Source organism: Nannospalax galili, unplaced genomic scaffold (genome assembly GCF_000622305.1).
Source record: "Nannospalax galili isolate Female #2095 unplaced genomic scaffold, S.galili_v1.0 scaffold917, whole genome shotgun sequence".
Classification (NCBI taxonomy): domain Eukaryota; kingdom Metazoa; phylum Chordata; class Mammalia; order Rodentia; family Spalacidae; genus Nannospalax; species Nannospalax galili.
This window is the reverse complement of record NW_008340972.1, coordinates 307,492-322,983: the sequence shown is the minus strand read 5'-3', so window position 1 is coordinate 322,983 and position 15,492 is coordinate 307,492. Positions and strand designations below refer to the sequence as shown.

Below are 15,492 nucleotides of genomic sequence, written 5' to 3'. Positions count from 1 at the left end.
CATTCCTGGTTTTATATGTCAGGAAAAACCAAAAACAGAGCCACATACAGAATCCTCTGAAAATGACACTAAAAATTCATTAAATCAATTTAGATGGCTGAGGTGTGAAAAAATACATAGGTCCAATTCACTGAGTAAACTTGAGTGTTTGCCATTTAGGGTGTGTTAGAGTTGGTTCTTTCTCTACATGTAGAGTCATGTGTAATAAATAAACCAACTCTTACCAACCATGGTCTTGAATTCTTGCATGACCTAGCACATTTAGCACACTGATGACTTGGAAAAGTGGCACACAGGTCCAGGGAAGCATCTTAACGTGTGACTTCTATCTACTTACAAAGGTTTTAGGGAAGCAGTAACAACGTCTCTGAATAGAATTCTTGTTTCCTTGGTGTTCCCTCTTCTGAAAGACTTGATACTCTTGATGTGAGTGGTACTTCAGGATTCCTTGACCTGGAGAGCAGCCATCTGACGCCTGCCCAATGTGAGCAAGCGTCCTGAACATCGGCAGTGACACAGGTTAAGATGGGAGTTACTAGGGCTGGAGACGTGGCTCAGTGGTAGAGTGTTCGTCCAACACATTGAAAGCCCTGGCCTCCATCTTTGGTACCACAAAATGAAAACATTAGCAGATACTTACCTTGCTTAGTAACCTCCAGAGTCTTCTGTTTGTTTTTGAGACAGCATCCCACTCTGTAGCCCAGGCTGGCCTCGAATTCACAGTGCTCATCCTCTCTCAGCCTCCTGCAGAGTCTTAAGGAAACCTTTTGGGACCTTTGCCTTGACATAAATGCTTATGTAACATGTGACAATGTTTTTCCTTTCAGATGACTGTCAGATTAAAAAACGCTCATCTTCTCTAAACTCCAAGGTAATTACTACTTTATAATTGACAAATGTTGAAGAAACACTCATAAGATGGTTTGAAGATATTATTTGAAGTTACATGCCTTTAAATGTAAATCACAAAACTGATTTTGATTCACAAGCATGAATATACATGTGAGTTTGTTTATAGTTTGAGTTACACGTTTATACTTTCTGCTCTATTTCTATGTCAATCAAGGTGGCACATCAGCAGGAGGAAATCCAGAATAGCAGTCTTTTAAAAATATTTTATGTGTATGAGTGTCCTGCCTGCATGCAAGAGCACTCATGTCATGTACTGCCTGTGGAGTTCAGAAGGTGTCGGATCCTCTGGAACTGGGGTTACAGACAGTTGTTAGCTGCCCTGTGAGTGCTGGGATCTGAACCCAGGTCCTCTGCAAGAGCAGCCCATGCTCTTTACTGTAGAGCCATCTCTCTGGCCCCCGTAGGACCGACTGGCCGGAGCCTTTCAGCCCAGCCTCCTCTCTCTGACTCCCTGCCCTAGGCCCTCAGCATCCTTCCTACCCAGACAATGAGTCCTTTACCACAACTTCAAGTCACAAAGCAAGAAAAAAGATGAGTGATTCTCTTCTCTGCAAAAACAGGTCCTAGAAATCCAGGGCATTTCCCACTTCATTCTTGGAATGAGATAGGAAAATAGAACATCTTTTTCTGGATGCTTCCATGCCTCACGCAAAAAAAAAAAATCAAAGAGCTTGGGGCAGAAGATACAGCTCAGCAATTAAGAGCACTGTCTGCTCTTGCAGAGGACCCAGGTTCGGCTCCCAGCACCCACAGGCTGGCTAACAACCATCTGTAACTCCACTTCCAGGAGATCCTGACGCCCTCTTCTGACCTCTGGGGCATTGCACAACACAGGTGCACTTACATACATGCAGGCCATACACGTAAAAATAATAAAATACTAAAAGATCAAGGTGTGTATTGCTAAATAAGAAGGTAGAAGGGGAAGTGTGGACCAACCAGCAGCTTTTACCACAGCTTGAGAATCAGGATTCCCCAGACTTCCAAGGCTTTCGAGTGAGTGACTGTACACGTGTCCCTTCTGATGCTCTCTGCTGAGGAGTGATGGACACACACAGGGGATGGACATGGTAGAGTCAGAGCAGAGCCAGGTTTCTCAAAATTTAGTTTGATACCCTTGGGGCGCGCAGCTAACCTGTGACGTGAAAGAACGGGTAACGTTTTAAGAAAAGGATTCAAATCCAGTTCCTGTATCGGTGCTGGTTGGTTTTGTCAGTTTGACACCAACTAGAGACCTCCAGGAGGAAGGGGCCTTGACTGAGGAATTGTATCCATCTTAGTGGCCTGAGCATGTGGTCTATGAGGCATTTTCTGTGTTGATTTAGGAGAGCCCAGCCCACTGCGGGTGGTGCCACCCCCAGGCAGGTTGTCCTGAGTTGTATAACAAAGCAAGCTAAGGACCAGCCCAAGCCAGCAAGCTGTGTTCTCTGTGGTCTTTACTTCACTTCCTGCCCTGACCCCTCTGGGCATGTACTGTGACCTGGGAGTTGTAGGATAAAGTAAACCCCCCTCCCTAACTTGGTTTTCCTCAGAGTTTTATCACAGCAGTGGAAACTAAACTGGAATCTGTTACATTTCACATCACTGCTTTGAACAAACACTTAACAGGTCACTTACAGGTGGGAAAGTCGGTTCTGGCTGACAGGTGAAGGGCATGACAGCAGAACACGCAGCTGCTTGTTCACATCTGTGAGGATCAGAGGGCAGAAGGCGGGATGCAAGAGTGCAGCTGGCCTTCTCCCTCTTACTCATGCAATGTGCTTCCCAAATTCAAGACAGGTTTTACTCCCTCTGTTGATTCTATTCAGAAATCCCTTCAGTGACACACCCAAAGCTGGTCCTCACTAATGCCCTAGGTGCTTTTTAATACAATCAAGTTGAGGGTGGAACTTAATCATCATAATTCCTTTACTTTAATACATTGAAACTGTTTATGTCCATAGTGGTGATAGGGAAAAATTAACCTAATCTAGAACTAATGACACAAAGCTGGTCCTCACTAATGCCCTAGGTGCTTTTTAATACAATCAAGTTGACGGTGGAACTTAATCATCATAATTCCTTTACTTTAATACATTGAAACTGGTGGTGATAGGGAAAAATTAACCTAATCTAGAACTAATGACGTAATAGTGACACTTATTTAAACCACACAATACTGCATAGCACTTTCCTGTGCAGATCTCAAAGCTGATGAACACATCCCTTCATTAAAACGTAACATCTCATTTATACCCGGAGTCTAAAAATGTTGATCTCTCCCAGCACTGGGGAGTCTGAGGCAGGAGGACTGTCACAATTTGAGGCTGGCCTGAGCTACATAGTTTATCCATGGAATGGTGGTGAACCATCCCATGGGGATAGTGGACGGTAAGTGACAATAATACGATAAGGAGATGTTGGAGGAGATATAAACATCACACAGTATGAATGTGTACCACATCCTATTATAATGTTGGTATGCACACCATGTATTAGCTAAACCAAATATAGCAAAATGTCATGACTATTGAGTATATTGTTGGAAAAATGGCGGGAACAGCTATAGCTGTGGGTGCGTACTCACCTCCTCTTGAATTGGGGGATTTTTTTTAGGTATAAAAGCAAAGATAGCAAAAGAGAAAATGTTTGCTTGACTTACACAATTTTTTCTTCCACAGAAATGGGGGGTGGTGTGGAAATGATCTTGAGTGTAGACACACTGTGATTCGGCAGAAGTCAGATAAATGCAAACCCAACCCAACTTCGTATTCCCTGTCTCATCAGCAAAACGTAGCATACTCCAAGGTTGGAGGACATGGACTATAAATTAGTAAATGTTTCTCAAAGGCAGTCTGCCCATGCAGGGTCTTTGACAGCATGTCTGCAGGGGTCACATGATGGACAAGTCTGTCCAGGAACACGCACTGGTGTTTCTCGAGTCAGGTCCTCGGAAGCAGGGCCGGTGTCTGGACGGGTGCGGACGGGAATGGTTGGTGCGGCAGAGCGTGTATGATACTGAGGGTTCTCCAAGTGCATTTCTCTCTTTGGTAGCCATCTTCTCTTCGGAGAGTGACCATTGCCTCCTTACCCAGGAACCTTGGCAATGTAGCACTGGTAAGTGAGTGCATTCAGTGCTCAAAATTAAATTCATCTCTACATGATAAAGAAATAAACTTCCTTCAGCAAAGACTTATTTCTTGACCCTCCAAAGGTGTCCGGGATGGAAAACAGTGACAGATTCAGCAGGCAGTCAAGCAGCTGGTAAGTGTGACTTGGTGGCTGCCCTTTGGGAGCCTCATGACAAGCTGATGCTTGACTCAGGTAAGTGAGCATTTACACTAACTTCTGATTCGTTCAGAGTTTAAACAATGTGTGTATAAAAACTGGTGTGTAATCATGACATTCATACCAGGACGTTAGTCATTTGGCTGTGCAAAGGAAAAAATTTAGAAACCCATTCTGTATGGATTCAAGCAGGAATAAACTGGTACCAGCCAGGTGCACCTGACAGCTATTTCTTTGTGCAGGCGCATTCTGGGGACAAAGCAAAGTGACCACCGCCCCTCATTGCACCGCTTTATCAGCACCTACTCCTGGGCAGATGAGAAATGTGAACTAAAGTAGGTAAATCTTGATGCATTTACTGAACTGACAGGGACTGGGGTGTGAAGAATGGGGGCACTTAGTTCAGTGGAACTGACATTAACGTTGCATCATCAAAGAGACAATTCACGGTGAAAGACACTACGAACCACTTTATAAATGTCGTTTGTGAACACAGTGGCTGTAACATTCACTGCGGCAAAGCTTTAACTTCAGTAATTCTCTGGACTTTCCCAAAGGTCATTTAAAGAGCACAGAAGTAAACTCATGTGCATATATGTAACATAAGCCCATATATGAAACACATATGCATGTGTCTTACATAAAGGGGAGAGATGATGCTACTCGCTCTATTTAGCAAAGTTTTGTCTTTTTAAGACAGGTCTTCCTAATGATATTTCAACCTCTATGGGCATTGTAGGACACAGGTGCGTTTACACACATGCAGGCAACACTCGTAAAATAGAAATAATAAAGTATTTTAAAATAAAAAGGTACTCAGTGTCTTGGGAACTGGTAGAGCAGAGTATACTGGGCTACCAGTACCTGCTATAGCCCAGTCTGGCCTCAAACTAATAGCAATCCTCCAGGATTACAGTTGTCATCATCATGAATAGTTTATGTTTAACAAATGTAATGAAGTAAAATGTACCGCATGCTTCTACAGCATAGAAGGTGACAGAACACTGCCTCTGCTGAGCCCCCGGCTCCAGTCTATTTTCTCTCCTGATGAACAATGCCACATGTTCACTGGGTACCTACAGTGTGATGGAGACTGTGCTCAGGTCTAGGCACTCTGACAGAGGGAGGGTCCACATGAGTCTGCGTCACATACCACACCTCCGCATTTAGAGTTATTGCGTCACATACCACACCTCCGCATTTAGAGTTATTGTGATGGATCGTTTCTGAGCTAGGTGGGAAAAAAATATCGAGCACATCCTTCAAAAGATTGTTTACCTATGATACACTATCTGCTCACATCTTTACAAACCAAAGTCTGAAATACTGAGAAGCCCGTAGGCCCCTTTATTTTTTTTAAAGTAAACTAAATCTACCACATTTTTTTTTTACCCATAAATGTTTGAGACATTGTCCCCTTTGGCAATCCTGAGGGCATTATGAACTTGGGATTTCCAAATTCAAATCCAGCTAGGAGCATCTATAAAAATGAAACAAGTTTTATTCAGGTGGAGAAAACCCTCTTTAGGCAGTAACTTGATTAAAAACACACTCTCTTCAACCAGTTCCCAGAGCATTGAGTACTAGTTTAGTTTGATTAGCTTAATATTTAGAATATTTTCATAAACTTTTTAAACTAAGAAAGAGATGACATTGTGATTGTTTTCCAAGTTAGCACTGCATGAAAGTTCTTCAGACAGCCAGAAGCGGCAGAGCGTGCCTATAACCCTGAACCGAGGAGGCAGAGGATCACCAAAAGTTTGAGGCCACCCTAGGCTATACCAGGAGACTATCTGAAAACCAAGTTGTACAGAAAAAAACAATATAATCAATTGCTTAGCTACAAGGTTTAAAAACTGATAGCATTTTTTTCTCACTATTAAGTATTCTTCTAGCATTTTCAAGAAATATGGAATCCACATGTGCACAGTAAATGTTTCTGTAGACTACAGGAAGGAAATTATTTTAAACTTAAATTGCTATGGATCTGGTGATGTAACATTCAGATTTGTTACTCTGAGCACTTCGGGTTATACAGTCAACCTGAGTGATGCTTATAAACACTGCATATTGTTAGTTTCAAATTCTTGAAAACAATACTTTCTGCAGAACCAAAGATAAGTCAGAGCCACCAAGGGACGAGATGGTGGAGCACGTGAGGAAGCCCAGCCTTTCTGAGAAGAACAGCCCATCCCAGTGGGAGGCCTCCTCTGTGTAAGTGCTTGCCCATGACCTTGCTTTAGTGGGATGGGCATGACTAACAGATAGCAGTACTAGTGGAACTGCATTAAAGACATGTCAGATTGTTTAAGATGAGTAGTCAACTGCAGTAACAACCCCTCACCTATTGGACATGAGGCAGGAGCGTTTCCAGTGGTAGGACTTGACCCTGGAGCCAGTCTTAGCTCCGATCACAGCTCTCTGACCTGAACCAGGTCATCCGTTCCAGAACTTCTGTGCTTCATCAAGAACAAAGGCAGAGTACAGCTCATTCAGCTCTGTTTACTTCTGTACTGTTTGGGTTCTTTAAATTTTAGCACAGTAGGGGCACAGGGTTTAGTGAGAAACAATATTTACTTGGTAGATAGATTTACTTTGACTGAAAGAATGCGATGAATATTTGGCCTTGTCAGGAGTTAGTGGCTCACAGTACAGCACTCCTTTACTCCCCATAGCTGTAAACGGAGGGGTGCACTGGGACAGCTCAGCATTGCCCGCCCTGGTGTCGTGTTCTTGCTGCAGGTATGGCTTGGTGGCTTCCTGGGCTGCACCCCTGCAGGCGTCCTTCAGGGGGGCCAAGGCGCTCTGCCTCTCCGTGATCTTCATCGTGGTCTTTGCAGCACTCATGAGCTTCCTCACCGGCAGGTTCTTCCAGAAGTCTGTGGCGGCCGCTCCCACCCAGGAAGGGGATTCCTGGATGTCCCTAGAACATATCCTGTGGCCCTTTACCAGACTCCAGCACAATGGGCCCCCACCAGTGTGACTTGTAGGACTGTCTCAGATTCCTAGGTTAGTGAGTTTCTGGTTGCCCTTAGTCCTTTAGAGATTTTAATATTTTAATTCCCCACCTGGGGTATTTTAGTGAGCTGAGACAAAGCTTTATAGAAATTTATCTAAATAAAGAACTATTCAAATCTTCATACAGTGAAAGCTGAAAGTCTCAAAAAAAAAATCCTCTGAAACTTGAGTAACAGAGTGCTATTCGGTGATTTTAATAGCATATCTGAGCTAGTCACACTGAGAAATACCTGATGTCCGCCCAGTAGGCCATGGCAGCAGCTGAGGTCAGGAGTAAGTGAGGACCCTGGTAGACAGGAGCATGTGGCACACGGAGTCAATGAACTGGCAGTCAGCGTGCCTGACTCTGTCCATGGCCTCCACCGATGCAAAGTCTTTCACCATATGGTACAAGGTGGCGTGAAACTCCGTCTCATCCTTGAGGGCCTCAGAGAACACCTCGCTGTCCTCCCTTATCCTGAGCATCTGTGCTCGGTCACCGTTGAACATCAGAAGGGCCCAGGGACGGTTCTCGGGCTCTTTTGCCAAGTGCTCCTTCGCCTGAAAGAGCAGAGAGCTGCTAAGGGCTCGGCCCCCCAGGGGCAGGAGCAGTCTTTGTGATTTTGAGACAGGGTCTCACTAGATGTAGACCAGGCTGACCGTGAACTGCCTCCTGAGTGCTGGGATTTAAAGGTGGGCACCACCATGCCCAGCTAAAGGAACACTAAGTGTATATGTGGTTTTGCTCCCCTGTAAGTGCACCCATGCAGGTCAGAAGAGGGCACTAGGTCCCCTGGAACTAGAGGTAAGGACAGTTGCTAGCTGCTATGTGGGTGCTGGGAACTGAACCCAGGGCCTCTGCAAGAGCAGGCAGTGCTCTTAACTGCTGAGCATGTCTGCGGCCCCCAGTCTTAAAGCCTTACTTTTGGATTATTTTTAAGCTTTGAGGCATTTACATATTTGTATTTCCAGTGTATTCATATTCACATTCCATGTATTCGTTCGACAAACAACTGAGCTCTTACTGCGTGCCAGGTGCCATCGTAGATGCTGTGGGAACAGTGGAAAGACCCACCTGACTAGGTTACCTGCAACTGTAAACCCTCACAGGTTACACTCGGAGGATGCAGTGAGAAAAGCCAGCAGCCAGCCTAGAGCAGCATCAATCGGCCAAGGCTCGGCAGTGTAGCCCAGAGGTAGGGCATGTGCTATGTGGGAGGTTCTGGGTTTGATCCTCTGCTCAGAAATTCGGTCAACCTTTAGAATGTGAAAAAGGCACATCTTCTACCAGCCAATAGTATTCCAAAAGTTAACTGGGAGGCCTAGCCCTAAGGAGTCAGTGAATCATAGACAGTCACACACGTGTAATTTTTTCCCGTTTGAGCCCCGAGATTTGACAGAACAGACAACAAAGGCATCTTCCCACAGTTTAGGGAGAACGCATGGTCTGCCTTTGAGCACTGTACCTTCTGATAGACAAGGTCTTGGGGGTTTTGCATACTCTACCCTGAATATAACTCTGGTAGAATCGCAGTAGAAGTTCCACTTGCTCCAGCTGAACGCGTAGGCAGAGCTCAGCAGGGCCATCTGCCGATAGGCCTTCATCTCAACCAGCGGAACCTGCCAGGAGGCAGCACGGCAACCTTAGACACCCACAGCTCCCTTTCCTCTACGCCCCCCTGCAGTCTGTCCCAGCAGGAAGATTCATTTGAACACTGCAGTCTGACTCTGACCGCACTCTCAGTACACCCCAGTGGCCTTCCCTTTCTGAGCAGGCTAAAGCCTGGAAACCCCTCCCTCGGCTGATGCTGGCCTGCATCCTACGCACCCCAGTCTCCTCTCCGGGCTCAGTGCTAGGCTCCTTGGCCTGCTGCTTTGCAGGCTGCAGACCCGCAGGCCGCTCCCTCAGGGCCTCCCTGCAGCTGTCCTCTCTAAGGGCCGAACTGGAGCTTCCCCAGACCCCGCAGGCTGAAGTGCGGGGCTCCAGCACACTGCCCCTTACCCGGGGATCCAGCCCTTCTCGCAGGCTGAAGTGCGGGGCTCCAGCACACTGCCCCTTACCCGGGGATCCAGCCCTTCTCGCAGGCTGAAGTGCGGGGCTCCAGCACACTGCCCCTTACCCGGGGATCCAGCCCTTCTCCCCAGCACCCTGCCCCTCCTCATCTGCCTTTTCAACATGCAGGGTCCTCTCAGTGCTGTCTCCTTCTCTGCTAGAGTGAGCTCCCTGAGGGCAGAGACTATTCCCAACGTACAAGCAGGGCATGCAGCGCTGCTCACTGGAGTCCCCAGCCAGTAAAGCCCAGGAGCTTCTCACCTGTGCATTTGACTGACAGATGCTACATGAAGGCATACCTTGTGCAAAACACACGAGATGCGTCCTTCAGCACCCAGCCGGTCCTCTTGCCTACAACTACCCTTCATGGTTAGAATCACCTCCCCCACTTACCACAGATGTTCCCAAGCACCTGAATGCTAACCTACAGTTGCTAGAATAATGCACAGAGCCTGTCCTCCAGGAGCCCCAGATTCCCATGGAGGAGGGGCTGAGAAGTCACAGGACGTGGTTTTGTGTTGTTGGGCCTTGTGTGTGACTTGCTGTTAGTGACAAAGTGCAGACATACAACCAGGCGGAGAGTGGGTAAGAACACACCCAGGGGCAGCAGCCTGGGCTGCTCACAGTGACCGTGGGGTCAGACCCCTCACCAACACAGAGACCACACCTTAGCCTCATTCTTGACTACAGAACTTGGAGACCTAGGTTTCTGGTCTTTTCACTTTTTCCTTCCTTTCTAACCATAATCCTGACGATATGAAACATTTAGTTCTTAGCACCATTCTAGGGGCCACTACAGTAAATCTGGAAAGACTGGTTCTTGCCTTGTTGTTGATAACAACATAAAAATGAGAGTGTTTTGTGGGGAAGATATTCAGCCCGGCTTCTTTCAAAGCCAAAATGAAGGGAACAGGAGTCATCCATTTTCCTTCCAAGTGAGACCCATGTTCCTGGTCTCTCAGCTTGACTGACGCTAACATGCAGAGATTTCCCTAAATTGACAAGAGAAAAGAGACTTACCAAAAGGAAGTGATTCCGGACCTACCTTGTGCTCTTCATACTGTTAGGACCCTGTCACTCCACCTTCAGAGGGTAAAGGGCAAGTGTTAGGCCTGAGCAGAAAGCTCTACCACAGGGCGCCCAGCTCCTCAAGCAGCTTACTAATGCGAGGCTTCATCTGAGGGACTGGACTAAAGATGTGGCAGAGCTCCTATTTTGTAAATTGTGACCTAACAATCCTGTGTTCACCCTGAATTAAAATAGTCATACAACCAACCATGATTCCACACAGGGCTTTTTCTTCATTGTAACATATGCAAGATTTAACAGAACGATGTTGAACTGTCTGGTTTTAAAGTCTGGCAAAGTGGCAATTTGAAAGTAGAGAGCGTTCATATTAATCTTACTTAAACTAACGTATCTAAAATATTTCAAATCGAGTCACTATAAAAATGGAGTCGGCATTTTTTCCACACCAAGTGCTCAAACTCCAACACTTTCATAGTTACAGCACACAGCAATTTGGACTTGGTTTAGGAAATCAACAGTCACGTGCATTAGGTGACACAGATGTGCCTATAACATCTAACGTGAAAATACATACTCTGCAACCCTGCATGTCAGTAAATGAACAGTCCGCAGGTGTCTCTTCGCAGTAGACAGGGTCAGGCACAAGGTCTTTGAGGCCACTGGGATGGGGAGGGCTGGACGCCTGACAGGGAGGCCTGATTACCAACCCCCATCCAACCTCGGGAAGGTCACCGACCTAACAAATTGGGCCTGGGTTTCCCTCTCTACAAACTAAGGCTAAGCATCGACAATCCTGAGCTATCATCCAATAACCCACGTGGGTTTTAAAAGCAAAGTCTGATAATCTTTTAGTCTGTCACATTCATAAGATATTCCAGGCTCTTTTGAAAAACAATTTCATTTTTCATACCATAGAATCCATCAATTCCACATATATGATCCAGGGATTTTTAGAAACTTTGAAGGGGTCTATGTGAATCTGTTCTAGAAATCATCACCCTGCTTCAGGCCTATTTACAGTGAACCTTCCATTCCCTGCCTTCAGTTCCCACCAACCACGAGCCCACCTTTGTCTCTCTAACTTCCAGGGCTGTGTCGTTTTGGACTAAGGAGCAACAGTCTCATTCAGAGAGGATCTTGAGACAGGGAGGGCAATCACATTGGGGTGCAGCAGACACGGAGCTCCACATGCTAGCAGGCTCACTGGTCCACTAAGTGGCGCATCCCAGCAATTTCAGGGAACAAGTGTGAGCCTCACTACTTACACATTATTGCTTATGTATTCAATTGACTTCATTAAGAAACCATAGCTCAAGGGACATTTTACATGTAATCATGGAAGCCTTCTATTTAAGTGTATGCATCCACAGTGATTCTGGATGCACTAGGCGTGCTCTAACAGTAGCTCACCTGTTTTGGTGATTCTGGATGCACTAGGCGTGCTCTAACAGTAGCTCACCTGTTTTGGTGATTCTGGATGCACTAGGCGTGCTCTAACAGTAGCTCACCTTGATATGTATCTGTATCTCAGCAAATAGCGTAGTCACACTCAGAAGCACTTTATTCATACCCAGTGGTCTCAGTTCCCATGACTGGTACGGCATGTTAATATGGGTGTCTTGAATCAAGGTCACGGGGCCGAAAGTTTCCAGACCGAATGTTATGAGTCTTTCTTCTCGATTGTAAAATATGTTGCTGATGCCATCAGTTCGCCAGATTTTACCTTCACAACAGAAGACAGAGACGTTATTATCTTTTCCTATAAAAACTCGGATGAATGAAGCCTAAGTCCTTACAATGTGTACGCATTGATCTTCTGTATTAAGAACAGAATCTTGGGGCTGGAGAGATGGTTCCATGGCTAGGAGCACTGGCTGCTCTTGCAGAGGACCCACATGGTGGCTAGCAACTATCCGTAACTCCAGTTAGTTCCAGGAAATACGACACAGGTGCACTTACATATATGCAGGCAATACTCTCATACAAATAAAGCAAAAATAATAAAATATTAAAAAAAAATAGAATCTCAGGAAAAGCCACCTTTGCTGGGAGATCCCGTGTCTCCAGGACTCAGTCCAAACCCCAGCACTGTCTGCGTGACACTCAGGGGAGACTTGGCTCACTTCTCTGGCCCCACCCCTTGCTGTTTTGCACACCTGTTTTCAGCCCCACCTTCTTGCCTTCCCTCCCCCATGCTCCATACCCCAGATGCTGTACCCTGTGCCCATGTTCCTGTGCACAGGCCGCTTATTCTTCCTAGACTTTTAAACTTGTACAGAAACTCTTCTCACAATGTGATGTCATAAGTGTACTACCTTTAATTTTCATTTCCAATTTCAGCCCATCATTACTAGAATTCTCGTCTCTAAAGATTTTCCTTTGGGGACCTTACATGTAAATGGAATCAGATAACAGATGCTATTTTTGTCTCTTACAAGTCAATTATGAAAAATGAAGTTTAGAAGTGGGGAAAAAACACTGGGTGTGACAGCTTGCACTGTAATCCCAGCATTCAAGAGGTGGGAGAATCTTGAATTCGAGGCTAGCTCAGGCTAGACAGTCAGCTCAAAGCCAGCCTGGGCTACACAGAGACCCTGTCTCAATAAAAAAAAACCAAAAACATAGAAATTTGAAGAAATGTTTCACCAAACAGGATATATGAAAGGCGACATATGTAACAAGGTGTTCAGTGTTAATCATTAGGTATACAGAAATTAAAAGCACCTAAAAGCACCATGAGAAAACATTTCCCACACACCAGAAAGACAAATAATAACAAGTGTTGGTGAGGATGTAAGACTTGAACAGAACTCATAAAGCTGCAGCCATGGTGAGACCATTTGGCCTCTCTAAGTATATAGCTGTCACCTGGCCCAGCGATTCCACTCCTAGGTATGTTGTACTCAAGAAAATCAAAATCATGGCCACACAAAGACTTGCACACGTGCGTGTGTGCGTGCGCACACACACTCTCTCAAGACCCCATTGAATATTCCATCCTGTGAGAAGATGGAGCCCAGCTTTCCCAGGCTCTAAAGCATTTATGTCTAACTCCAGCACTCTAGTGCCTTCCCCTGATGCCTCACCACCTCTCAGAGGAGGAACCTAGGTCTTCACTGTCTCTCAGCCTGGTCACGGGGGTGAAGCCATGTCCTCTCCTCATGTGGCCCTTTCCTTCTCGCACATGGAGAGTTCTATTGACTAGTTCTTTTAAATTCACTATAACAAATACAATTATGTTACCAACGTATTTTCCCCCTCCCCTGCCTCCTCCCCCTCTTCCTTCTTGAGGAAAATTCTTGCTATGCACCCAGACTGACCTTGAACCTGTGATTCTTCTATCTCAGTCTCCCCAGTGCTCTGGTTTGCTGTCTGTTGCTGTGATAAACACCATGACCAAAGTTGTCCTCTGACACACATACCACCATCACCACCACCACCACCAAAATAAAGAATGTAAAATACAGACTTCTGGGCTGGGGGTATAGCTCAGTTGGCAGAGTACTTCCGCAGCATCCGCAGGCCCTCAGTTCCACCCCCAACACCATACAAAACTGTGTGAGCTGCACACCTGTAATCCCAGCACTTGGGAGGCTGAAGCAGAAGTTCAAGGTCAGCTACGCTTGGTGTGAGGACAGGCTGGGCTTCCCAGGCTGTCGCACACCACATACACTCTGCATGCTTTTTGCACAGATTTTTTTTCATTACATGATTACACGAGCTGGTTTCGGCTGTACCTTCATCATCCCACCTTATGACCTTAGGATCCTCAAAAAAGATGACATTCTCGTGGACCTCCAGTGTGACCTCTATGGGTGGAAAGGTGCTTTCTGGGTCAGGTTCTTCATGGGTCTCTGGAGGATACATAAACTTCTGTAATCCGTCTTTGAGTATCTTTTAAAAGTGACCGAAACAGCACCAAGTTAGAAGACACAGAGTTGTAAACATCGCTAGATAAAGCAGTGCATTCAATTTTAATAAGCACTTGTATTTGCTCCCTCCTATCTGTAGAGTGACTAGACAGCACCCAACAGGCCAGATAAACAGTGGAGGGAAAGGCAGTGCATGTAAACACAGCTTCCTGAGAACCCGGTTCTGTGAGGCCTCCTGCCACTTTGTTTCTCAAGACTGTGTATGATGAAGCCTGTCATTAACCGAGAAGAGTTTAACAAGGACATGAGGGAAATCAAGAGATTACAGAATGAGTTCAAGGAACGCAGAGGCCTCGGCATAGGCCCCAAGCCACCCGGTCCAGGGCTGAGAGGAGGGCGGTGAAGGCGGCATAAGCCGACAGAAGTTCCTGAGGTGCGCGGGTCTGTGCACCATGTGCCATGTACCGACACAGAAAGAGCAGGACGAGGACACGGGAGAGTGGACGGCAGACTCCCGAGGGTGTCTGTGTCCAGACAACTCCACCCGCGAGCTCCCCCAGCAGCCCCAAGGAAGGACTTCCCAGTCACCCCCGGAAGCCAGACTGAGGTAGATTCTCTGCAGTCTACAGCCCCCACTTTCTCCCCCAGACCTGCTCCAATCCAGTGCGTCCTGCTGCGAGGACTGGTGAGCAGAACGCCTTCTACGAAAACCTGTGCCTGTGTGACACACCCGGGTGCAAGGCGTCCCTGCGGAGCCGACATTTTATTGGAGAGGAGATTAAGAGAAAAAAGTCCGCAAAGACTCTGCAGTGTTGGTGCCCAAATGCAAGGCACAGAACTCGCAAAGCCGGATTTGACTGACACCGACTTGAAATCCGGCCAGTGCTGAGCGGGGTGCTGCTACGTGCCACAGTGCTGAGCGGGGTGCTGCTACGTGCCACAGTGCTGAGCGGGGTGCTGCTACGTGCCACAGTGCTGAGTGGGGTGCTGCTACGTGCCACAGTGCTGAGCGGGGTGCTGCTACGTGCCGGTTTGCCTAGTGTGCCGAGGATGCCGCTTCCTCCCCCGGCACAGGGGTGGGGGGAGGGACGAAGTAGCTGCCGGCTTCCTAACTTCTCCCCATAGCTTTCTTTTTCCGTTGGCGTCGGAGCTATTTATAGCTTCGAGCAGTTTATCCCGGGAAGGCTGCAGGTGGGGTCCCCAGCACAAACGAAAACACGCAAACTGCGTTAGAGGCCAACCTTGGCTTTATGGCGGAGCCCACACAGAAAACAGAACAGAGCTGGGGTAAGATTGAGAACAGCTGTAGACACACCAAAGGCCGGACTGTGGACGAGAAGAGGTCACGTGCTGAGCTGCGGG

The 15,492-nt window shown here is 46.7% G+C and overlaps 2 protein-coding genes across 7 annotated transcripts in view; one reads left to right on the top strand and one right to left on the bottom strand.

The window, feature by feature from the left end:
- Positions 1–7,319, top strand: part of Lrmp (lymphoid restricted membrane protein) — a 54,827-nt gene extending 47,508 nt beyond the window's left edge. The window contains exons 17-22 of the mRNA XM_029564973.1: positions 828–871; positions 3,946–4,008; positions 4,106–4,155; positions 4,422–4,514; positions 6,289–6,393; positions 6,922–7,319. Of these exons, the coding sequence (XP_029420833.1) occupies positions 828–871; positions 3,946–4,008; positions 4,106–4,155; positions 4,422–4,514; positions 6,289–6,393; positions 6,922–7,162 (596 nt within the window). The 3' untranslated portion in view covers positions 7,163–7,319. The remainder of the gene's footprint in view (positions 1–827; positions 872–3,945; positions 4,009–4,105; positions 4,156–4,421; positions 4,515–6,288; positions 6,394–6,921) is intronic.
- Casc1 (cancer susceptibility 1) overlaps positions 5,663–15,492 on the bottom strand; it is a 53,995-nt gene continuing 44,165 nt past the window's right edge. For 3 of the 6 annotated variants that reach the window (XM_029564953.1, XM_008836226.3, XM_029564954.1), the window contains 6 exons: positions 13,996–14,152; positions 11,767–11,981; positions 10,054–10,221; positions 8,683–8,796; positions 7,428–7,737; positions 5,663–7,102 (listed from right to left, as the gene is read on the bottom strand). In XM_029564953.1, the coding sequence (XP_029420813.1) occupies positions 7,465–7,737; positions 8,683–8,796; positions 10,054–10,221; positions 11,767–11,981; positions 13,996–14,152 (927 nt within the window). In that variant the 3' untranslated portion in view covers positions 5,663–7,102; positions 7,428–7,464. Of the gene's footprint in view, positions 7,103–7,427; positions 7,738–8,682; positions 8,797–9,270; positions 10,222–11,766; positions 11,982–13,995; positions 14,153–15,492 lie in introns of those variants that run through there. The other 3 variants (XR_003850005.1, XR_003850004.1, XM_029564955.1) reach the window with 3 other exon arrangements.